The sequence below is a fragment of the Filicampus tigris genome, chromosome 1, assembly GCF_054856515.1.
Source record: "Filicampus tigris isolate MCC_2025a chromosome 1, RoL_Ftig_1.0, whole genome shotgun sequence".
Taxonomy (NCBI): Eukaryota; Metazoa; Chordata; class Actinopteri; order Syngnathiformes; family Syngnathidae; genus Filicampus; species Filicampus tigris.
This window is the reverse complement of record NC_141217.1, coordinates 34039902-34065072: the sequence shown is the minus strand read 5'-3', so window position 1 is coordinate 34065072 and position 25171 is coordinate 34039902. Positions and strand designations below refer to the sequence as shown.

Below are 25171 nucleotides of genomic sequence, written 5' to 3'. Positions count from 1 at the left end.
GTGAAGCGTGTTCGCACGAGTGATTTATGTGCAGGATGCGTGTGTTTTTGCTGCCCATCGTGTTTCTACCTATCTGTGTGTGCTAGCGCGTGTTGGCGTGCGCTTGAGCGTGCGCGGGTGTTGCCCGCGCGTTAATGTTTGTATGTTTACTTGTTCGCGTGCGTCTTTTCGCTCCGTGCGCACCACGCACCGCGCGCTCATTTGATTCCCATTAATGAGAGGCTCATTCATTCATGCTCCGTGCGCGCGTATGCGAGGGAGACCCTTGACTGAGACGTCAGAAAAGGTGGGGGCGGTGCATGCGCAGTGACGTCACCCGGAGTAGCATCCCCTTTAAAAAGCTCGCGCTCACCGCCCGGGCGCTCACAGGATCAGCAGCAGGATCAGCCAACCCCCATCCAGCCTGCGTCTCGTTCCACAAAGACGTGACCGTTCCGGTGAAGAACCCCACCACCCCCGCCCCTCCTTCTGCACCCACCCCGCTCGGACTGGAAAGAGGACTCGGCGACCCCATGCTCGTCGGGCGATGAACCCCCCTCCCTCCTCTCAGTCTGCCCGCCGATGAGATTCTTCAAGCTGACGTTCAAGTGTTTTGTGGATTGTTTCTGAACGTCGGCGTCGGAACACTTTGGACGTTTCATTTGGGTTTGATTCTTTTGGAACGCGTCCACGTTGATTTGATTGACGGCTGACACTCGAGATCGAAGAGAGAGAGAGAGAGAGAGAGAGAGAGAGAGAGAGAGAGAGAGAATCTTTTGGATATTTTTAACCGAGCGCCTTTTTGATTGATGGACAGGCAGCCCGCGCCCCCCCTCCCCTCCACCTGCTCGCTGCTGCCCCCGGAGGAGGCCAGGGGGAGTCACCTCGGAGGAGGGCTGATGGCAGCGGCGGCGGCGGCGGCCGGCCCGAGCGGACCCGGGTCGGACGGACTCGGACCCGAGGGCAAGAAAGGCGGCGTGGTCGTGCACGGGCCGCCGCCGGTGCGTCAGGAGCGCGAGACATGGAGCAGACAGATGGACTTCATCATGTCGTGCGTGGGCTTCGCGGTTGGCCTGGGGAACGTGTGGAGGTTCCCCTACCTGTGTTACAAGAACGGAGGAGGTAGGCCAAAGCTCAAGCGCAAAAGCCCTCACTCACGGCGCCTCCACGACTCACCATAATGCCCACGCATGCAAACAAGTTGCGCTACAATATTGGCGGGTTTTCCGCGGGAAAAAAAATCGGAGGAAACAAAGAAAAAATGTTACATTCTTCCACAAAAAGTCCGAATACCAGAAAGAAGTTGAGTAAATAAAACAAGAAAAAAAAAGTAATAAAGTACTTAATGTGGCAAATTGCTACGGTTGTCAGATACACTGTCACAGTAAAGCAAGAAATAATTTCATATTAACAGTATTAAGTCATATTTTTCACCAAGATATATTTTTTTGATAAAACGCATAAAGCATAATCCCTTAAACAAGTCGTGTTTTTCTAAACAAGAATTTGCGATAAAACCAGAGATAAAAGTCATACAGGGGGGAAAAAAAACTGTCAGTGTTACCAAAACGAAGTTCTATTTTTAAGACAAATATTTGAAAAAACAAACCAATAAAAGCAACAAAAATACTTTTTTTAAGGGAAAACATATTGTTTTAAAAAAATACCAGAATAGTTGTATTTTGTCATGATAAAAATGCATCGTAAGCATGAATAGAAATGAATATGAAGAGAATTAAGTTTTTCACCAATATTAAAGTTGTGCAATAAAACAAGAAAAAGAAAACCAATTACCAAAATAAAGTTGTGAAGTTAATAAAACAAAACGTCATAGTTTTTCAGGAAAAAAAAAAACACCATGACAGATATTTTTTATTTAAAAAAATAAAATAAAATAAAAAAGTATAATCGTATATTTCAAAATGAAACTTAATCGTAAAGTAAGTCATATTTTTTGCCTTGACGAACAACAAGGTAGCTGTGAACAGAGAGAAGCTTTAGAAAAGATGACAGGGAAGGAGCTCGGTGGAAGGCAATCCCGGAGCCAGTGGCAATGAAATCACCGAATGACATCACGGACATTAACAGTGCATGTTGCAAAAGTAATTATTCGTGCATATTAGAAATGTTTGACTCGAGGTATGTGCATCCAAGCCGCAAATATTTTGCCCACAGGCTGCAGTCTAACGTTCAAAACATGACATTGTGTTTTTACATCTTTAAGGAAAAAGCTTTCACTCGCACGATCATTGGTTCAAAACAACTCTTTTATCATGAAATACTGCTATAAGATCTTTCTTTAGATCACCCACACACGACAGACACATAGTTTGACTCTTTAGTTGTTTGTACAACCACTTCATGTTGCAGGACAAAAAATATGTGACTCATCCTGTGCTACACAATTTCCCTGTAAAACGATGAGCTGAGACGATACCACAGACGGCGGAATCATTGAACAAAGCTGAAATGTATTGATGAATACAAACTAAAGGACACCATAGGCTACTGCAACAATTACTGGGGAAACAAAAATCGGGCAAAAACATACGGACATGTTCCTCATCCGGCTACTGTACGGGAAGAACAAAAAGAGCACAGGATCAACAATTTCTCATCGTTGCCATCAAGTCGGTGTTGTGGATCGGGCCTTAGGTATCAATTGCCAAATATCTTGGAAAGTATCTTTGCGCCCGGCGAATTCGAGCCTGTAACGTCGTCACAATGTTGGCTTGTGGAGAAAAAAGAAATCCTCCTTTTATGATCCGAACATGCTCATCATCCCCTTCCACATACTGTAAGACTTAAGAGTAACGCAACGTTTACTTGTCATTTTGAGAAGTTGAATCAATTGACATTGTTGGGTTATTGTCATGAAATGAATAGGCGGTTATCTCAAAAGTAGTGTGTGCAAAGTGCGCATTTGCAGCTTGAAATGGTTGTACTTTGATGTTGACTTTGTCATTTTGGACCGGTGATTATCGGTCAATGAAAAAACAATCTTTGGTTTATGTGATTTGCATCCAAGAAATTAGGGGGAGAAGTGCATTTTAATCAGGGGCGGAGCCAAAACGTGGCTAATGGGTGGGCCTGGAAAAATTTCTCTCACTGAGCGCAGTCTTCTTTTCCTGACACATCGTATATTCAAATAAAATGACAAAGTGAATAATATGACGTTCAGATCTTCCTTAAACAACCACAATTATGCCATTCTTGAATAGTCAATACAATAAAAAAACACAACAAAACACAAATTCAAAAATAATGTCATAATTTACAAAAAAAAAAGTTTTTTTTTTTTCATGAATCTCACTGTCTGTCAATCTGGGTGGGCCTGTGCACACTCAGACCCACCCATGGCTCCGCCCCTGATTTTAATCAATGGTTGTGAGTTTTGTATCTAGAGTTGGGAACCTTTACATCAAGGTTCTGAAACTAATTTCAGAATGATTGGCAAAAAACTGGAACAAACAAACAAACACGCGCACACATGTCAAACACACAAATAGACACTTGCTTACACACACATGCAGACACAGACCACGTACACGTGCACAAACACACTTGCATGCACACACGCGAACTTAAACACCCACAAACACACGCGGATACACGCAGGTGCACACAAACGCAAATACACACACAAACCAAAAAATGACACACACTCAAACACTTGAACACGCACGCCTATACACGCGAACGCTCACGCGAACGCGCGCGCAAAAGTGCGCGCATCGGTCACACGCAAACACACGCACACGCCATCTGCTGACTCAGCGGCAGTGTTTGGGAGAAGGATGTCAAGGGATGACATGACAGTGGGCGGAGGGACGCAGGTGGAAAAGGTCCGCTCTCTCTCACAGGACGAAGATGAAGGTCCCTTTTTTGCTCTCTTTGTGACTGCGCTGCCGTCCACAGCCAAAAGCGATCGCTCAGCGTCTCACAAAGACAGCGACAACCTTGTTACGCAGACGAAGGTCAGTTGAACGACGCCTAAAGTCGGCTGGACGTCGCCGCACCCCTGCTGACTTTGGCGCCGTTTGAAGGTCACGTTGTCATTTATCAAAGACTCCGTAGGCGGCCATGTCGGCTCGGACCTTTGCTAGCGGCTAATGTTAGCGCTGCTTCTCATTTCGCTCCCTCCTTTCTTGTTTCTTCCAGCAACTCCTCCTCCATCCCGTCACACACTTTTCCAGCACCCCAACACACGCACGCATGCTCAACTCACAAACACGCGTGTACAAAACACACGCGGAAAAACACGACACTCTCACACATGTACATACATAAAGCATACAGCACGAGCACAAACGCGCACGAACATACGCGCGCAAACACACGCAGACCACACACGGGTATCGATGTAGGCCTCAAAATAACCTTGAGCTACATTACACTAACCGGTGTGTAGGAGTGTGTTGGTTGTGTGTTTGCGTACATGTATTTGTGTACACAATCGTGGGTTGTTTGTTTGTGTGTGCCCGTGTGTGTTTCTGGAGAGATTCCAGGATCTGGGAGTCTGTTCGACTGAGTCATCAGTCTGGTTGCCAGGGTAACCTGTCTTTTGCCCCGCCCACTCTCCTGTCTATTGATGATTTGTCGTCATGGTGACGAGGCCCGGTGTGTATGTGGGGTTCAAAGGCGTAGGGATATTTTCAGTGTGTACAAGCGTGACGCGGTCATGCCTGACGCCACGTGCGCCGCAGTTTAGCGGCAGTTGACAATAATCCTTTAATCCTATTGGGTGACCTCCAGGTGCCAGAAGTTGATGACCGCCGCCACCTGTTGGCGGGGAGGTCCGGCGTAGACCTCAAATCACATTGACGATAGCTCACCAGGATTCATCAAGTAACTCGTTGGCGTTAATTCCCAAAGTTAATTCACAAAAGTGTCACTGACTTGTCACACACTTGGGTGTGACAGAGTGGCTCGCTTACTTACTTTGGAGATAAATCGTTGGGGTTTCCACACCAACACCCAAGCTCGTGTTGTTCCAGCTAGCTTATGTGCATCAACTAGAGGTTGAAAAAAACGGACGATTTTTTTGGTTTTCGACGATAATGGCATCAACATTGAGTCGAAGTCGATTCATCGATATTGTTGTTGATATTTTTCAGGACAGTACAGCCTCCATTTTGTACACCACGACCCGGTTTCACGTAGTGATATATTTGTACGAATAGGCATGGAAATAAACCCCAAAATGATTATGAATATTAATTACAACCGAGTTGCTGTAATGAGCGGGAGTCCTGTATTGTATTGTTTCGCTTCAACAAGCCACACTATCTCTTCATAGATGACTTTCAACTCGCCAGTCAACGATTTATCTTTCAAGAATACAGTGGTACCTCTACTTACGAAATTAATTGGTTCTGGAAGAAATTTCTTGAGTAGAAAATTATGTAAATTGAGACGCGTTTTCCATGTAAATGTCCTAATCCGTTCCAAGCCCCCCAATATTGAGACATAAATGTTTTATAAAGCATAAAAATGAAATCAAAACATGTAACAAAGACATGTTACAATTAGATTATTGCACAATAAATGAGAGTTGTGCATAATGTAAAAAACAAAGAATAGAGTAAAGAATAAAAATGATGGTTGTTTACCTTTTAATTGCTGTCCTCATCGCTTTTTGCCCTCTTTGGTTCATGTTCTCTCTCAGAAGTGGTTTTTGCCTGGCGTTTTGTAACAAGCTGATTTAATAACGTGGCGACTGTCATATTCTTTGGTGAGATCAACAAAACGCGTCCCCTTTTCATACTTTTCTATTATCTCTTGCTTTGTTTGTATGGACAAAAAAAACCCCGATTTTCTCCCTTTTTTTCTTTTTCTCGTTTCAAATTCACGTCAAACTATCGGAACACCTCATGGCCCGAGGGGCGAATGACGAGGACGCTGCATAGACATATCTCATATCTATCTATCTACCTGTCTATCTGCACACACATAGACATACGGTAGAGGTCCCTCTTAGCCAATGGGATGCCAGGAAGATGCTAGGTAATAGCCAATGGCAGAGCAGCTATGAGTATGTTGCGTTCAGGAAACTCCGGAGCTGCGAGCAGCAGCCCATACTTTTACCTTTCGTATCCTGAAATTTCTTTCGTAACAAGACGCAAAATATTTTCCTGTTGAGGCGTTTCGTAACTTTTTCTTATGAAGAGACGTTCGTAAGTAGAGGTACCACTGTAGAGGCAAACGGAAGCAGAGGTTATTTCGGCAAAGCGCTAATTCTTACCCACTGCCAGCTTTATCATCCGGTCGTCTGTCCTCTATATATTGGCCAATTAGAAGACGAGAAATCAAAATCTTGTCATTTGCGATGAGTTGACTGATAAGTCACCGTGAATTAGAGAAGTTGACTAATCACTTCTACCATAAACATGAACTGATAGAGGTGAAACAGCTGAGACAGCGAGAACAGTCCAGTTGCAATCAATTCAAATGGCCTAATAATGGACTGACCTGGTGGAATGAAAATATTCACGGGCACAACTTGTACTTCTTCGTCTTCTTTGACTACATTTCAATGCCGCCAGTGATCTGATGAATGTCTAATGAATCGAATCAGGGAACCCGAGTTGGCTATTTACAGTTGAAGAGACAAATTGCACTCCACTGCTGTGCCCACGAGAAAGCAAGGTTGACATTCTACAAGACCACAGGCAACTTTTTTTTTTTTTACGGAGGTGCTGGGTCATAAAGGGATTTTTTGCAGTGTGTCCCAACAAAACAAACTGAATTTCTGAATTTCAGTGCTCTCGTTGAATGAGGTTGCTGGTCTTGGTAATATAGTAACGATCTCAGTTTGTTAATTTTCCTTTGTAAATCAAATCCATATAATCAAGCCATCTATTATCCAAAATGTTTATCCTAAAGAGGGTCGCGGGCGTGCCGGAGCCTATCCCAGCTGTCTTCGGGCAGTAGGCGGGGTACACCCTGAATCGGTTTCCAGCCAATCGCAGGGCACACACAGACAAACAAACATTCACACTCACTATCGTACCTAGGGACAGTTTAGAGTGTTCAATTAACCTACTTAGCATGTTTTTTTGGGGGGGGATGTGGGGTGGAAATCGGAGTAGCCGGAGGAAACGCACACACACAAGGGGAGAACATGCAAATTCCACGCAGGAAGGCCAAGGCCGAATTCAAACCCTCAACCTCTGCACTGTGAGGCAGATGCGCCAACCAGCTGACCAGCGTGCCGGCTGTAAATAAAGTGTTTTTCTAAAAATAAAACCTCAATTAGCACACTGATTTAGCCGGGATTAGCCAGATTATCTTGGTAACTGTCGCACTGGCTGCAGTTTAGCATGCAAACACGTCTCACTAGTCTGCTCTGAGCCAATCGCGCGGGCGTGACGTGATTCCGTCGACGTGGACGGCAGCTTGTCGTTAATATCAACAACATGTCCTTTTGGGCTGCGCATGTGCTGGCCATTTGTGTGCCCTTTACGCCCATTTTGGATTTGAACCATTTTAGCTGCGTTAATGGAAATGTATGAAAGTTCTCAAGGGTGGGTATTTCGGCCCCAATTTGTCATTTTTAACTTCAGTTCTTAATGCAGTGAGTATTCTCTAGTAAGGAATCATATTTGCACTGTCCAATCTTTCCTTATATTTCCTTATGTGGGGAATGACTACCATACATGTCCTGTATAAACGTGCAAGTATGTTAACAAAATACATGTGTAACAAGTTAACAACACAAGCAATATAATAATAATACAAATTTTATTAAACAAAAACGGCACTATAAAGTACAGGTATATGAACAAAATACAGTACAGTAGAACAAAAATGGTCCAAATACTGTTGAAAAAATACTGTAAAACCAATGCAGTACAGTACTGTACTTAACTAGAGTAAACTGTACAGTATTTTAATGTTGACTTTTCTCAGATTTAGTAGATTAGAGTTTTTCCGACTCCAAGTGTCTCCTGGATGTTTTTTTTACTTTGTGTCCAGCTTCGCATAATCGGATGCATTTCACTCTCGCTTTCGCGGTCATTACCGTTCTTCTTCGTTCGGACGCCATGAACTACAGACGAAAATGTAAATGAATACATTTAAAACCTTTCGCAATTTTGGTAAAACGCATGCCAAAGAAGTAACTTACATGTCGGTCAAACTTTTTGCATAGTATCGAGTGGGAAGTCGGAGGTGGAACTGCTTGAGTTTGCGCTACAGCGGGCTTCGCTATGGCTTCCGGGTTCATGATACAATACCGGAACTTCGTTGTAAGGAATCGATCGTTAATGTAATAAAGTAGTAGAAAATTTAATGCATACGTTTCTGAGAGAGAGAATTTCCCTTTGATCTAATGATGGCGGAGCGGTCAAAGTTTTTTCGTCGTATAGAGCGGCGACTGCTTGAGTTTGCGCGACTGCGGGCTTCGCTATTGGTTCCGCCTTCCGGGTACCGAAACTTCCGTTGTCAGGAATCGATCGTTAATGTAATAAAGTAGTAGAAAATTTAATGCGTACGTTGTTTTTCCGGGCGAGGGAATTTCCGTTTGACAGAGTTGACATCGGGGTCTTTTTTTCAACATAGTTTACATCGTCATCATTACATCCTCATTTGCCGTATTCCTGTCCTGGTTTTCATATTGCTGTCCTTAGCTGCTCTCAAAACTGTTAGCGTTGGTCAACAAGTAAGGCCACTCTACTACCGTGTGTTCTATTTGTACAACTTCAACACGGAGGAGTGTAACTCGTGTACTTTACCCCTACATTATGTCTTTCATTCATAACAACGACAGGATTATTACTATTACTACTACACAGACTACACTAATGTGTTGTATGTTGGTCTACAGAAATATTGTGTTTGCTGTGCGTTATGGGCGACCGAGGGGAAAAAAGAAAAAAGCGTACGTGACAAAAGGCAGAGCAGGTTAATGGTTAACTTGACGAGGTCACTTCTTTCCTCTCTGCTCCCGCTCAGGCGTCTTCCTCATCCCGTACCTGTTGATCGTCTTTGTGGGCGGGGTGCCCATCTTCTTCCTGGAGATCTCACTGGGTCAGTTCATGAAGGCGGGAAGCATCAACGTGTGGAACATCGCGCCGCTATTCAAAGGTAGCCAACACACACGCGCGCTTCCTGTCCTAATCATGTCGTCGGGAAGTTCAAGTGTGCTTCCCGCAAAGAGGACTCACAAAGTGCCGCTCAGGGTGAAAATAAAGAGCCGCAGGTGTTGTGGACCAGAGGGTCGCAAAGTGTGGTACGACTACCACTCGTGGTATGCGGGATCTCTGTAATCGAATCACTTCATGAAATCGTCAAACTGTACATAATGACACAGTAGCTTCAACGCAGTAGCTTTTTAATCCAGTACAGTATATATGTTCAGTTGCATTTACTGTTATATCCGGTGAATGACGGTTACATTTTTTGCCCAACCAAAAAAAATATCCCGGATCAAGGATTGGAACATGGGGCTTGATAAGAAATGAACAATTTAAATAGAATCAGCGATTTATAGTACAATAGGTCCACAATGTAACTCAATATGCTTCACGTAGTGTGATTAAAAGTAGAGCATTTAAAAGCAAAGAAATGAAAAATATCTTACAGAAATTACGTACACGATTTTCGAAAAGGTGATTTTAAAAATACTTTGAAAGACCTTAATCGAGCATAGCATTTGCATTTTATTGCTTTGTTTTGAATCTTTATTGGAAAAAAAACTTAAATAAGCCGCACTTTTATATAAGCCGCACCTATCTATGTTGAAAACTTTTATATTTACTGCATTTAAAGAACAATTATGAACTGTAAATGTACATGTATGTACCTGAGCACATTCTTTCCTAACAGCGCCTTTTAACACGGCGGCAACGTTGCTGATTAAAACAGAAGAGAACCAAGAGAAAATAAACAGTACTTATCTTCATTTCACTGCCGACTGCCGCTCCAGTTTGTCGGCTAATGTCCACCAGACTCCACCATCTATTGTTCTACTACATTCTACATATGCACCTTTCTTGTTTTATGTTAATAAAGTCAGCCAATCGAACACACAACGACGTGCTAAATCAACAATAGCATTTCACATGGAAACAACAGAACAGACGTAACATCAGCCAATCGCATTCATGTGCACTTCAGGGACCTCTAGGAAAACATAGAATCAAAGCATTACAGCACTTAATGCAATAACCTAGTCTATGGCGCCCTCTCCTGTTGAACTCCTCCACCTGCAGTCACATCCAGTTAATGGGAAATGTATTGTATTGAATTGGACTGACATTCCGGTTAGAGCGCCCCTAGCGGTGGAAGAAAAATCCACAGAATAGCCGCACCAGACTATAAGCCACAGGGCTCAAAATCTAGGAAAAAAGTCGCGGCTTATAGTCCGGAAAATACGGTAATATTGATCATTCCGGCAGTACTTGGAAGACAAACATTGTTTGAGGTGGTACTTGGTGTAAAAAGTTTGAGAAGCACCGTCCTCCACTTGTCGTGTTCAGGTCTGGGTTATGCGTCGATGGTGATTGTGTTCTTCTGCAACACGTACTACATCATGGTGCTGGCGTGGGCCTTCTACTACCTCATCAAGTCGTTCAGCGCCCAGCTGCCGTGGTCCACGTGCGACAACCCCTGGAACACCAACTCCTGCGTGGACGCCTTCAGCCTCCACCAATGCAACAACGCCAGCGACAATGCCACCGTCGCCGGCAGCAACCTCACCTGCGCCCACGTGGCCCAGGGCAGATCGCCCATCATCGAATTCTGGGAGTGAGTCCTGCTATCGCCGCCGCGCGACCCGCTACTTGAATACGTGGCCTGACCATTGTAGTGCGTTACGTGCCGCGTGAGTCGTGTCCTGTAGTGTAATGTGTCACCTAGCTGTCTGGTCATGTATTGTGTACAGTAGTGTATCTCGGGTTACTGTATGTTGTGTAACATGCCATGTTCGTTTGTAATGCGTTACTACGTACTAGGGATGGACCGATTATCAGCCGGGCCGATTATCGGCACCGACATTTGGCTTTTTTACGAGTATCGGCATCGGCCTATTTTAAAACTGCTGGCCGCTAGTAAATCAATTTAAAACTGTGGAAATCAAAACAAAGATATGTGAAAGTTTAACATTTCTGTCATCTTGAAATTTTGACATTTACGAAAGAAAATTTCGTGGAGCTATTGTTTAAGTTTTTCTTTATCCTTTTTAAGACATGCTGACAATCCTGGGTGCCCCCTGAACCTTTTGTTAGAAATTTATGACAGGGCATATGTAATAATTAAAAAAACGTCAAGAGTAAATTTTTCTTTAGATTTTGATGCCAATATTTTCCTTTTTTCTAAAAATGAATATCGGCTCCAAATATCGGTTATCGGCCTCCTTGACTTCTAATAATCGGTATCGGCCCTGAAAAAAAGCGGTCTATCTATACTACGTACTGTGTGTCGTGTGAAACTTCCTGTAGTGCAATGTTACATGTAACATCTAACACGTTATATCCAGTGCGTGTCATGTGACATGAAATTAAATGTCACGTGTCACCTGACCTATAATGTGTCAGGTGATGCGTGATACGTGACACGCCATGTGATATATAATGCTAAGCGATGTCACATTACATGTAGTGTGTCATGTACCGTAATGTCCCATATATTGTGTGGCTTTAATGTGTCATGTATCATGTAATGTGTTGGGTTATTTGACATGTACTGTTATTGACATGTCACGTCATGTAGTGAGTCACGTAACCGGTCATGCAGTGTGTCACGTGACATGCAGTGTGCCCAAAAAGTGTAACACAAATGTAGTGTTAAATACCACGTGTCATGTGACATAAAATGCCATGTGTCACCTGACGTAGTGCGTTAGGTGTCCGCGCAATTGCCCGCGTCACATGCGCGGCCGACTAAATCATCGGCATGGGCAAATCACAGTTTGACACTATGTTGTGCCGTGCGGTTTGTTTTGTAACTTGTCATGTCGTGAGCGTAATGTTAAGTCTGCCATGTGCCATTGCGCCAAAAGGCGCAACGTCTGGTGACATGTCGTGTGTTAAATGCGGTGTGTCAGGTAAACTAATGTGTTGCATAATGTGTGCGTGTGTGCGTGTGTGTGTGCGCGCGTGTGCAGAAACAAGGTTCTGAACATCTCCTCGGGCTTAGACGATCCGGGCGACGTCAACTGGGAGCTGATGTTGTGTCTGATGGCCGTGTGGCTGCTCATCTATTTCTGCGTGTGGAAAGGCGTCAAATCCACTGGGAAGGTGAAACACGCCGACAACACGCTAGTAGCCCGTGACGCGGATTCGCACTGCTCGCATCATCAGCCGGTGACGTCAGCGAGAGAGCGAGAGGAGCAGAGAGTCACACTCAGTTAGAATAAGGACCCAACTCATACTGACCTTGTCTGCGTGTCCTTGAGTGTGTGATTGAACGTGTGCGTGCGTGTGTGTGTGTGTGTGAGGCTGCTGTGGCGCACTCAGGCGTGGTCAAAGGTCACGTGGTCAGCCGTCAACCCAAACGAGCCTGACTCGAACCCCGAACACTGCTGTCTGACCGCACGCACGCAGTCGCACGGCAGACTAAGCGTTCCCATGGCAACGATGCTGCGAGGAGGCCTGAGTAGGGACGCGGCAAGGCTGCGATGTGGCAGCCTGTGGTTTGTCCTTTGTGGAGGGGGAGGGGTCATTTATTCTGCAGTGGGACGTGACTCAGAGGCGTGCGTTTGGGGGGGTGTGTGTGTGTGTGTGCGCGTGGAGACCAAATGTTACATAATGCGTCACATGAAGATGGTATGTGTATTCCAGCTATGACATCACATCTCGCCATGGGACGCTTTGACTTCTGCATGGAGGGAAGGGAAGACGGGGGCGGGGCGGGGCGGCAGTGTGAGGTGGCTTCACCTGTCAGAGGACTCCGACAGCGATGCTTTTTAAACCACAATTTAAACAGGAAAAAAAAAATAGTTCGAATGCGCACGTAAAATGCGTCAACTATCTTGTTACAATGAGAAAATAACAATTCGCTCCATTAATATTGTAATTGATAACACTTGTCATCAGCTAATTTTAATCAGAGCTGGTTTTATGCGTCCCTAAATGTATTTCAAAAATACCTGTATTTTTTTTTATTATTTTTTTTTATTTTTTTAGTAAATCAGGTTTTCAAGTTTCAACCCTCAATGTTTTTTTGAGATCGTCCTATAAAAGCTTGTGCAATACGGATTTTATCATGCGTTGTAATTTATAGCGGGGATTTTTCCGAAAAAATTCCATCTGTTGCTGAAGCTATCCCTTCAGTCATAAATATTACTAGATACATTACTCTTCTTCTTCTTCTTGGTAAAATGAGGGCAGATTTGGAAAAAATTAAATTATGAAGTAATGAATTACTAATGAATTGACCATTTCTTGAATAAACACAATAAAATATTAAATGTATTCAGCAGTAAAATGATAATAATCATTTTGAAATGATGTACTTTAAAATAATAATAATTATACAATAAAATTAACACCAAAATACAAAATTGTTTGTAGAATTTCACAAAGCAGGTTGATCAAACCCAGAGTCTAATCTGGAACTCTGAGTTGATCTACTCGGAGATAGGAAACTCAGAGTTTCCGGAAGTTTCAAGTCCTTTGCCATCACAATAATATAATAGAGGACCTCGGCATAATCTCATGGGTGGACACTGGAAAAAAATGATGGTTGAATTTACTCAATTTTATTTCATCAGGCGGTTGCACAAAATAAAATCATCTGCATCCAGATACATTTATTTAGTACTTAAAAATGTATCTAAATCAAATGATGATATTTCGCGCAACCACTTGGAAGAAATAAAATGGAGTGAATATCAACAGAAACTTTTTTTTTTCAGCCGATGGACTTCTCATATACTGTCTCCGATTTTTTTTAAAATGACAGACGGCAGAACCACGCTACGCCAAAACTCGCCTGCGAACTGACGAAATGAGGAAATGGAAAGGAGTGTGTGGCTCAGAAAGAGGGCGGGGACAGAGAGAAACTCGAGGTTCACTGAGTTGAACCTGCTCCCGACCAGGTTAGGTTCAGAGAGTTTGTTGCTGCGGTAACTGACCGAGAGCTTAAATGACCTCCCTCTCTCAAACGGGCTCGAGTTACCCCTCTTTCCCCGGTCTGAGTTACCTCCCTTTTCATAAAGTTTCCCTCGGGAATATTTTTTGAATAAACAACACACGAATAGCGGACACAATTTCATGAACACGTTTTCGGGGAAAAAAAATGTGTAAAATAAATGTAACAAATATTTCAGGACTTTTGAAATGTTTCAATGCTAAATGGGTCAGATTGAATTGCGGAATGGGCCATGTGCACCGAGCCCTTATGTCAAACCACGAGTTATACAATCCTTTGATAACAGCATCATGCACTGTATAGGTGTGTGCGCGGGTGCGCGCGTGCGTGCGTGTGCGTACGTGCGCGCTCTCACGGAGCTTGGCTCTCAATTCAAACATCCCCGATGGCGTTTAGCAGCAGGCGGCGCAAAACTATACGAGGTGCTCAAGGTGAGTCAGGTCGTTGAGGCACACGCGCGCGCGCGCACGCACACACGCACACACCCGATAAGGAGAGCAGTAAAAATAAATGTTGATAAAAAAAAAAAGTTGTAAAGGATTAGGCCATGTGAGCTGGTTGTTAAACCTCACATTGTACTATTGCAGTCAAATGTAACCAATGAAAATAGACTTACTGTCACTCAGCCTGAAAATGACTTAAAATCGGATATTATGTTTTTCATGGGTCGCTGCAGACGATGTTTACGAGGAGTTTGAAGCTGTCTGTGTTTCCACAAAAGTGTTCGCCTGTTGGTCTTTGAAGTGTCAGATGGAGTGGAGTGATGTCGAAAGCAGAGCTGGGCACTTGGCCCTTTTTTGCCCGTCCGGCCGCGACCCTCCACCCTTGACCTGGGTACCCTTCCGGCCGCGACCCCCCGGCCATATTCGTAAACATTGTCGGCCCCCCCGCCCCGTTCCGATTCAACGGTTCGATTCAAAAACCCTGCACGATGCCCCCGCGGGAGAGATGCTAACGGAAGAGGTTTATTCAAAGACAATTAGCTGGCTAATTTACGATTCAAACCCGCTGTGGACACGCTTCAAGCGCGCCACTTACTCACGTACTTACCCAACTGCGTGCGCTTACTTCCATTGCGAGCCCTGGGGTTGGTTTTGTCGTATTGTATAATTATTTGGGTTCAACAGACGACAAGTCTGCAAGCATTCAACAAGTTACTTCTTTTCCACATTTCCCCTCCTTCACACTTCCCGGCCTTCAAAATAAAAGCATGCCAGCAAACCACTACACAGCAGTTTTGCTGCGGCGTATTTCCGGAAGTAGGAAAGTGCATGATGTGCCATACTTGAGTGCTGCGCGCAGCTTGAATATACTCCCGGACACAATTTGTTTTAAAAGAAGCCTAAAAAGAAGCATTTTCAGTAGGCTGAGATGAAATACGGCCGCCTCGCGACCACGTCAAATGCATGAGGGCCGATTAGTGGGCCGGACTAAAATCCACTTCCGGCCATGCATAGTCCAGCCATTTTTAAAAATTTGTCACCCCCCACCCCTCCGCCCCAAAAATGGGCATCCGGCCGGGCCGGAGGGTCCGACCGGTCCGGCCCAGGGACGGACTGCCCAGCTCTGCTAGAAAGTAACGACAATCCCACTTTTTCAAGTCACCACGGAACACTAAGCAGGGAGTCATATGTCTTTCAGATTGTCTACTTCACGGCCACCTTCCCTTACGTGGTGCTGATCATCCTCCTGGTCCGTGGAGTCACGCTGCCCGGAGCGTACGATGGCATCATGTACTACATCAAACCCGATTGGTCCAAGCTGGAGGAGGCCCAGGTCAGTCTTTGATCTCTGACATCGGAGACATACCGTGATATTGGATGTGGCAGATGGGCCTCGTAAACGAATGCAAGTCCGTGGACTGACTTCAAAGTGCACAAAATGAACGCCGCTCATTCTTTAAGACGTCATGATTCAAAATGTTTTCCCCAAATATGTCATTGGTACGCACCAAAACCAACCAAAGTGAGACATTCTAGCCACAAAGAGACAAAGTTCTAGTCTTAAAAGAAGGTTGTAGTCCTTAGATAAGATTCTAGACCCGAGAGAAGGTCGTCGTCATGGGACAAAGTTCTAATCCCTAGTTAAGGTTCTTGTTCCAAAATGTGGTTCGAGTCTGAGAGGACTTTCAGTCCCAAGTGAAGGTTCTCATCTCAAGAGGAGGTTGTACTCCCAAATCAAGGTTTTAGTCCAGACAGACCATACTAGTCCCAAGAGAAGGTTTTAGTCCTTTAAGAAGGTACTAGTGGCAAGAGAAGGATCTAGTCCCCAGGAAATGTTTTGTCCCAAGAGAAGGTTGTGGTCCAAATGAAGGATTTTAGTCCAGAGAGGATATACTATTCCCTCGTGAAATTTCCTGTCCTTAAAGAAGGTTATATCGCAGACAGGATATAGTCCGTGGAGGAGGTTCTCATCTCCAAATAAGGTATGAGCCCTGGGAGAAGGCTGTAGTGTAGGGAGCGGGATCTGATCCTTAGGAAATGTTGCTGTCCAGTGAGAAGGTTCAAGTAAAAAGAGAAGGTTGTCGTCCCCGGCGAAATGGTTTTAGTCCTGAGATAAGATTCCGGTCCCAAGTGAAGGTTGTCATCATGAAAGGTTCATGTCTGAAGGGAAGTTTCTTGTTCCAAGTGATGGTTCTAGTCTCGAGCAGGCTGTAGTCCAGGGAGAAGAATGGAGTCCCCAGAAAAGGTTGCAGTCCGGTCCAAAAGGAAGGTTGTCCTCCCCAGAGAAATGGTTTTAGTCCCTGGGATTCGGTTCTTCTTCCAAGGGAAGGTTCTTGGCCTGAGAATGTTGAAGTGAATCTTCTAGTCCCAAGTGAAGGCTTTAGTCAAGGGAGGGGATAATAGACCAGAGTGAAGGTTATAGTCCTGGGGTCCGTTTCACAAAGCAGGTTTAGTAAAAACTCAGAGTCTGATAACCCTGAAATGGGGGGGAACTCTGTTTTTTCCGTTTCAAAAAGGGAGGTAACTCAGACCAGAGAAAGAGGGGCAACTCGAGGCAATTTCAGAGAGAGGTAACGTAATCCCCCGGTCAGTTACTGCAGTAACAGACTTTCTCAACCTAACCTGGTCGGGAGCAGGTTCAACCCACTGAACCTCGAGTTTCTCTCTGTCTCCGCCCTCTTTCACAGCCACACACTCCTTTTCATTCCCTCATTCATTCAATTCGCCGGCGAGTTTTGGCGTAGCCTAGTTGAGCCGTCTGTCATTTTAAAAAATCGGAGACAGTATATGAGAAGTCCATCGGGCACAGTATGGCTGAAAAAAAGTTTCTGTTGAATTTACTCAATTTAATTTCTTCAAAACTTGCATGAAATATAACTATTTGGATCTTGATGCATTTTTTAAGTAGACTATACATATCCTAAGTTGTTTTTTTAAAAGTGTAAGTAGACTATACATCTCCTAAATAAATGTATCTGGATCCAAATGATTATATTTCATGCAACTTTTGAAGAAATAAAAGTGAGTAAATTCAACAGAAACCTTTTTGTATTACTACTTTCGGAAAATAATCTTTTTGAGCAGTACACTGAAAAAATATACATAAAAACAAAAAACAAAAAAACTGTTATACAAACTGCACTCTAAAAACAGCCGGGTTAAAAATAACACCATTTTGGGTAAAAAATGGGCCGATACAAACATTGGGTCAATTTGACCTAATTTCTTGCATTCTTTTGTACAAAACAGCCCATTTTGGGGGGTTATTTTCTGCAAAAACAACCAAGACTATTGGGTCAAAATGACCCAAGTTGTGGATGAGTCCATTTTTGATCGAAATTGTGTTATTTTTAACCCAACTGTTTTTAGAGTGTGCATGCTGACTACTTTACAGTGTCATTTCTTCAGTGTTATCCCATGAAAAGATAGGATAAAATGTTCCTAAAATATGAGAGGTTTACTCACTTCTGTCAGGTGCTGCACGTACGGATGATTCCATTCCTACGTGTGCGAATGCCGGCGGTTGTGATGATCTGAACTTTGAGCGTTGAACCCCGCAGGTGTGGATCGACGCTGGCACGCAGGTGTTCTTCTCATACGCAATCGGTCTGGGAGCGCTGACAGCTCTGGGCAGCTACAACCGCTTCAACAACGACTGCTACAAGTACGTGTGGCGGGACCGCGCAACTCCGGTGGCGAAATGCTGCAACGGCTGCAACGGCCCCGCCACTCAACGTTTGTGTTTCCCCCCGCGCTCAGAGATGCCTTCGTGCTGGCGCTGATCAACAGCGGGACCAGCTTTTTTGCCGGCTTCGTGGTCTTCTCCATCCTGGGCTTCATGGCGGCCGAGCAGAGCGTGGACATTTCGCAGGTCGCCGAGTCAGGTGACCACGTTAGCTTGATGCTAAACGCTAAATGTTTGGTCAAGATCCCACTTTGTGGGGCTAACTTAACAGAGCTTAGTGTTTTATTGGGCCGCTAATTTCCATTCCCTTCAAGTGGTAGTCAGCGCAAACATTTTTTTTCAAGAATATGTTGAAACAGGGCATTCTGCTAAATATTGCATTTGTGGAATAAGTGTTACTCCACTCATTTTTAGTCATCTCTGGGGGCGGCCATTTTGTCTCCTGTCGACTGAAAATGACATCACAACTGCTCACAAGGACCAATCACGGCTCAGGTTCAGAAAACAGGTCAGCAGTGATTGGTCGCAGTGAGCAGTTGTGATGTCATTTTCAGTCGACAGAAGACAAAATGGCCGCCCCAAGAGATGGCTAAAAACGGGTGCATTTTGCTGCTTAATCCACGAGTTGAAACAGGGCATTCTGATAAATATTGCGTTTGTGGAATAAGTGTTAATCCACTCGTTTTTAGCCATCTCTGGGGGCGGCCATTTTGTCTTCTGTCAACTGAAAATGACATCACAACTGCTCACAACGACCAATCACGGCTCAGATTCAGAAATCAGGTCAGCCGCGATCGGTCGTCGTGAGCAGTTGTGATGTCATTTTCAGTCGACGGAAGACAAAATGGCCGCCCCAAGAGATGGCTAAAAACAAGTGCATTTTGCTGCATAACTCATATTCCACAAACGCTAAATGAATCAGAATGCCGTGTTTCAACTAGTGGGCCTGCTGGGAACAAATTGTTGAAAAAAATATGTTTGGGTTGACTCCCGTATGTGTGTGTATTCACACCCCAGGTCCTGGTCTGGCTTTCATCGCATATCCAAAGGCGGTCAGTTTGATGCCAGTGGCACCATTGTGGGCAGGACTCTTCTTCTTCATGCTGCTGCTGCTTGGTCTGGACAGTCAGGTGACACACAGTCTCACACACGCACACACACACACACGACCTCCACTAATGGTCAATCGTGTCCCGCGTGCGTGATTTGACAGTTTGTCGGCGTCGAGGGTTTCGTGACGGGCATTCTGGATCTGTTTCCGGGTAAATACGAACACCGTTACAAGAGGGAGCTCGCCGTCGCACTCTGCTGCTTCCTGTGCTTCATCATCGACATCTCCATGGTGACGCAGGTCGGTGGCCGCCGCCAACGTGTCGGCCTCGCGCCACGTTAGGCCGAGAGAATCCAGCGGCTGACTTAATTGCGCTTGCAGGGAGGAATGTACGTCTTCCAGTTGTTTGACTACTATTCAGCTAGCGGGATGACGCTCCTGTGGCAGGCATTCTGGGAATGCATCGTGGTGTCCTGGGTCTACGGTACGAGCACATTATATAGTGCCTTAACTTAACATACAGTATACATGTATAAGAAATGCTATGGAATCATATAGTCCGTCATCCAAATGATCAAGCAGATCGTTAACCCCGTAGCATAATTGCCTTCGTGATTACTTACTAAAAACTAAAAAAACGCGCGCGTTCGGTTCATCGAAGACTACAAAATTGTCCCGAGGCGTGAATGTGAGTGTGAATAGTTGTTTTTCCACATGTGCCCTGTGATTGGCTGGCCATTGCAGGGTGATACACGCCTTTCTCCCAAAGTCAGCTGGGATAGGATCCGGCACACTTTGCGACCATAGTGACGATAAGCGTTATAAAAAATGGAGGGGATGGCGACAATTTCGATACAAAATGACAATGTAATGTTTTCCAAAAACGTTGTGATAATAATGCAAGTGACAACAGTGGTCCCCAATCCTTTTTTTCTTTTTTCCTACCACGGACGCGTTCATACAAGACCCTTTGCGGCCCCTGTAACTAGTCACCGTTTGGGGGCGGGGATCTGGGCAGCGGTGTGTGTATGTGTTCGGGGTTTCCCCTGAGCAACTGTGATGTCATTTTCATTTTCATTTTCAGTCGACAAAAGTGACAAAATGGCCGCCCCCTCAGATGGTTAAAAGCGTGCGGATTTTGCTGATCAATCAGAATGCCGTGTTTCAACTAGTAGGCCTGCATAGAACATATTCTTAAAAAAAAAAAATGTTTGGGTTGACTTCCACTTTACGATTTTGTATTCGTTTTTTAAATACATTGTTGAGTCATAATAAGTATGCATAACTATAAATAATAAACACCGGCGGCACGGTGGGGGACTGGTTAGCACGTCCGCCTCACAGTTCAGAGGTCGTGGGTTTGAATCCGGCCCCGGCCTCCCTGTGTGGAGTTTGCATGTTCCCCCCGTGCCTGCCTGCGTGGGTTTTCTCCGGGTACTCCGGTTTCCTCCCACATTCCAAAAACATGCATGGTAAGTTGATTGGACTCTCTAAATTGCCCCTAGGTGTGATGTGTGAGGTGTGTGTAATGGATGGATGGATAATAAACACTGCCACTGTATTTGTTATTTTTGTGTTCATATTTTTTAATGTCTGTAATGAAATAATTTATTGAACATAATCCAACAAGAAAATACTAGTGAAATAAACAATTTCACAAATACATGTGCGTTTAATATTTTGGAGTTATTTTATTACCTAAATTGGTTGCTTGGTTATGTCTGATGTCTGATTTTCAATGGTTAAATTTAATTAACTTGTCATTTATCTATTATTATTATTATTATTATTATTATTATCCCTCCGTCCGGTTGATTCATTATAAATATAGTAATTGTAAATGGTAACATTAAAAATCTTTTCTAATTGTATTATGAAAATTAACCATTTTCAATGTCTTTCAACATGTTTGCGCATTCTTCATTTATCCCAACCAATAGGTGGTTGTGGCATTTATGGCAACAAAATAAAAACAAAAAAATTTGTAGAATTCACAATCTTAGAATTGTGCGTATTTGTCATGAAACAAATATTTCACTTCAAGTCAATGACTCATAATAATGGAATGAGATTTTTGTGCGAATTTGTTCATGTTTTCGCTCTTGCCGATGACGATGCTGGCGATGCTGCCGCTGCTGACGTCGCCATCCCGCGGCAGGCGCTGACCGCTTCATGGACGACGTGGCACGCATGATCGGCTACAGGCCGCTGCCCTGGATGAAGTGGTGCTGGTCCTTCATCACGCCGTGCGTGTGCATGGTACGTGACGCCGCGCGCCGGATAGCTGCATACGGACAAACGTCTCTTCTTTTCACCATGAATGTGGGAATGCAGCGAATGTTCTTAACGCTACATGTCCTGAACGGGCTGAGCAGTTTTACTGTTGGAATAGTTACGGAGGAAATGTGGAAGGAGGACGTCAGCATGTCCAATATCTGCATTCATCGGTTGACGCGGCAAAACGTGGACGAATACAAGTGTGCGTGGCTTGCAGGGCATCTTCCTGTTCCATCTGGTCAACTACAAGGCGTTGACGTACAACAACACCTACGTGTACCCGTGGTGGGGGGAAGCGATTGGCTGGTGTCTGGCACTGTCGTCCATGCTGTGCATCCCCGTCAGTCTGGTCTACAAACTGTTCCGCGCCAAAGGCTCTTTCGCACAGGTCAGAGTTCACAACCACGTAACAAAAAAAAAAAACAAAAAAAAATGATACGACGTTGGCCGCTAACACCATCCTAGCAGCAAGCGAAAGGAAGCGTGCAAACTTACGCCAAACCTCAGACAAGCTAGCTTAGCGCTAAGATAGCATCAGGCTCATACAACACAAACAAATCCAGTCTGCCATGGGTACAGTGCAGGATCCCGGAGGTTAACGTAAATTATTTTAAACTAAAAAGGAAAACATGAAAATAAAGTGCTATGTAGTGTAAGTGCACTCCATTTACTAAAGCTGGGCATTTTAGTCAAATTTCGCAATCTGTTTATCGCCTTCTGCCGTGCCTTTATCCGCCATTTTGTCCGGCCGGAGAAAATACTACCCGCCTGTGGAACGGGGCCGCCTATGATTTTAAACGGGCTTCCGTTAGCATTTCCGACTCCAAATTGCGACCAACTAACTGCTACGTTTTGATCCGTCTATCCTTCTAAATCAACGTAGCTCATGAACCGTTTAAGATAGCGACATAATTCCAACGGCTTAGTCCGACGAGTTCCCCTCGCCTACAAAACGGGCGTCCGTCACATAGGCGGAGTGCCCAGCTCTGCCATTTACCATCCATTTATTATCCGAACCGCTTATCCATGCGGATAACATTTAATTTCTTATTTATTTTGGGTGTGAATCCGAGCCTTAGTCGTATCCCAACCTGTCCACCCGGCACATTATGTCTGTTTCATCAAAGTGAGATGTGACTTCGCTTGGACGGAATGTTGGTTGATAATTCGCTAATTTTATCACTGCTCTTCATCGTAAATCCTTTGCCTGCTATAAATATTCCAGGCAAGGCAATGCAGTTTTATTTATACGGCACATTTCATACACACGGCAACTCAATGCGCTTCACACAAGCAAAGACACAACACCAAGCGTTTGCAAACAATATTTCAAAAGCAAAGCAGAGAAAACAAGAATTACCAGAATGTACCTTGACAACATTTGAACACATCAGTCGCCTGACGTCCGGCAGACTTGCTCCCGGTGACTTCCTGTTTTGTGTTTGCAGCGCTGGGCTCATTTGACCAGCCCGGTGTGGGGGAGCCACCACCTGGAGTACATGGCACCTGACGTGAAGCCGCTCAACTCCCTATCGCCCGCCAGCGATGACAACAAAGTCATCATCTTTGAGAGCGTCATGTGACCCTGAACGTCAGCCCGCTCGCTCAATCGCACTTTATTACGCTCGTCTTCCTGTCCAACCCGCCAAATTAAAAACACTGTGAAGCGCCTGGTCCTGCATAAAAGCCAGGACCGGACACCCATCCTCTCCACCCCCCCCCCGAACAAAGCCCAGAAAGAATATACTATACCAGCACAGGAAGACTAATGAGTGGTCGTGCGTGTTGCCTTACGCTGTTGTCTTAATGCCATTCGTTGTTCACCAGCCAATCAGCAGTCTTTTGTTTTTTTTGATGCAAAAAAGGGAATCTTATTGTTGTTGGTTTAAAGGAGACATATGTTCACCCCCGACCTCCCCCACCCCCAAAACACAATTTAAAAGCATTACCTGCCGTTGAAAGAAAATACCCCTTGAGACAACAATTAGATACGTTTTTATAACTGTTATACAACTATTTGGATGCTAATATCAATAGGGCACTTTTCCATATGTTGATTGTACCCAAAATATTTTCTTTACAAGAATCTGTTCTATGCAGACCCACTAGTCTAAACATGGCAATCCGACTAATATTTCGTGGACAAAAACGGGTGGATATTGCTGCTTAACTCATATTCCACAAACGCAATATGAATCAGAATGCCATGTTTAGACTAGTGAAGGCACATAGCACATGTTAACAACTGACTAACACTGATTTTGAGTTTTTATTTGTTGTATAAAAATTGTTTTCCTTAACGTTCAAAGTGCTGAAAACTTTTCAGTCTTTGATCATTTTAGCTCGCTAAATTTCTTTTGTGCGGTCCATTTTTGTAAATTGTCATCACCCAAATCTGAAAATGTACCAAATATAGCCGATCTACTTCCAGGCGGCGAGCCAATCACCTGAGCCGATAGGAAGAATGAGGTCCCTCATGCTTCCTGTCGCCTTTAGCTTCTACGAATGATATCAGTAATGACGTCACGTAGCCATTTTGTTGCTGTTGTTGTTGTTGTTGAACGTTTTACACATCACGCAAAGTCACATGACCAGCAATGGAAAATGGAAATTAAAACAAAAAAACAAAGGTATGAAAGAAACTGTGAAAAAGTTGTAAATAATGTTATGTCGTTCTACTGTGCAAATGTAAATGTCAGGAAGTGGTGTTTAACCCTCCTGGATGTCAGAACAGCAATAATGTTGCTGGGCAGTGCCCTAAAGTGTCAAAAACGGGAAAGGGTCCCAATAAACTTAGCTTGTATTTCATTATTAACTCAATTACTAGCAATATTTTTACATGATTACATTTATCAAGCCATTACAAATACTGCTTTTTACATCATTTACTTAAAAACGGGCTTAATTGACCCACAACGTAACAGGAGGGTTAACCACAAAGATGAAAAACTCAACAAGACACTATTAAAAAAAATAAAAAATCAGATTATTAATAACAGCAGATTTTGATTTTTCTTTTCTTTTTGATTTGTAGTTGTTACTCTGAAACAAATAAACCAATCCCCTTCATTTTTCATAGAAAACTCCAACACGTTTCAATGGCCACAGACGTGGAATTTGAATTTCACTATTCGCGGCCCGGCACGGTCCCGCCTGCCGCATTTAAACAAATAATGGACTGATCACCAGTTACTCTGAGGGCACATACACACACAATGATCTGGTCGGCGCTAGAGCTGTCAAAATTAATCAATAAATCATCAATTCAATCATCATATTAATCGGCAACTATTTTTTATGATGAATCATTTAGTGCCATTGTTAGTATAAGATTGTCCCATATCCTCCAGTTGCAGCCTCTCAACAGTAAACTTTCTCTGACTTCGACAGTACTACATAAAAGCAAACTGATTATCTTTGTATTTAATTAAAATAATAAACATCAAATTTCATAAACAATGAATCGTTTGGATACCTTTTTTACTTGAAAATTGTCCAAATGCTCAGAATTTCAGCTTTGCAAAAGTAAATGTTACCTGATTTTTGCAGTCCGCTTTCATTACACTGTTCAATAGCAAATTTTAATCAAAGGTGGCTCTATGAAGACGTAATTTTGATGCTGATTAATCAGGTTACTTATTT

The 25171-nt window shown here is 43.9% G+C and overlaps 1 protein-coding gene across 1 annotated transcript; it reads left to right on the top strand.

The window, feature by feature from the left end:
* Nucleotides 1–403: 403 nt before the first annotated feature.
* Nucleotides 404–24913, top strand: slc6a8 (solute carrier family 6 member 8). The gene is made up of 13 exons (XM_086035175.1): nt 404–1101; nt 8935–9066; nt 10461–10728; nt 12086–12218; nt 15715–15849; nt 18077–18180; nt 18276–18400; nt 19219–19331; nt 19415–19552; nt 19634–19736; nt 21411–21511; nt 21747–21917; nt 22978–24913. Exons 1-13 carry the CDS (start codon nt 789–791, stop codon nt 23110–23112), a joined length of 1971 nt encoding a protein of 656 aa, XP_085891301.1. The 5' UTR covers nt 404–788; the 3' UTR covers nt 23113–24913.
* The last annotated feature ends 258 nt before the right edge of the window (nt 24914–25171 follow it).

What these genes read in the sequence shown, in the direction of transcription:
- slc6a8 (XM_086035175.1), top strand. Translation starts at nt 789, where the DNA reads ATGGACAGGCAGCCCGCGCCCCCCCTCCCCTCCACCTGCTCGCTGCTG. An exon ending in CCCATCATCGAATTCTGGGA is followed by an intron (nt 10,729 to 12,085) that starts GTGAGTCCTGCT and finishes GCGCGTGTGCAG; the next exon opens with AAACAAGGTTCTGAACATCT. An exon ending in ACATCTCCATGGTGACGCAG is followed by an intron (nt 19,553 to 19,633) that starts GTCGGTGGCCGC and finishes TTGCGCTTGCAG; the next exon opens with GGAGGAATGTACGTCTTCCA.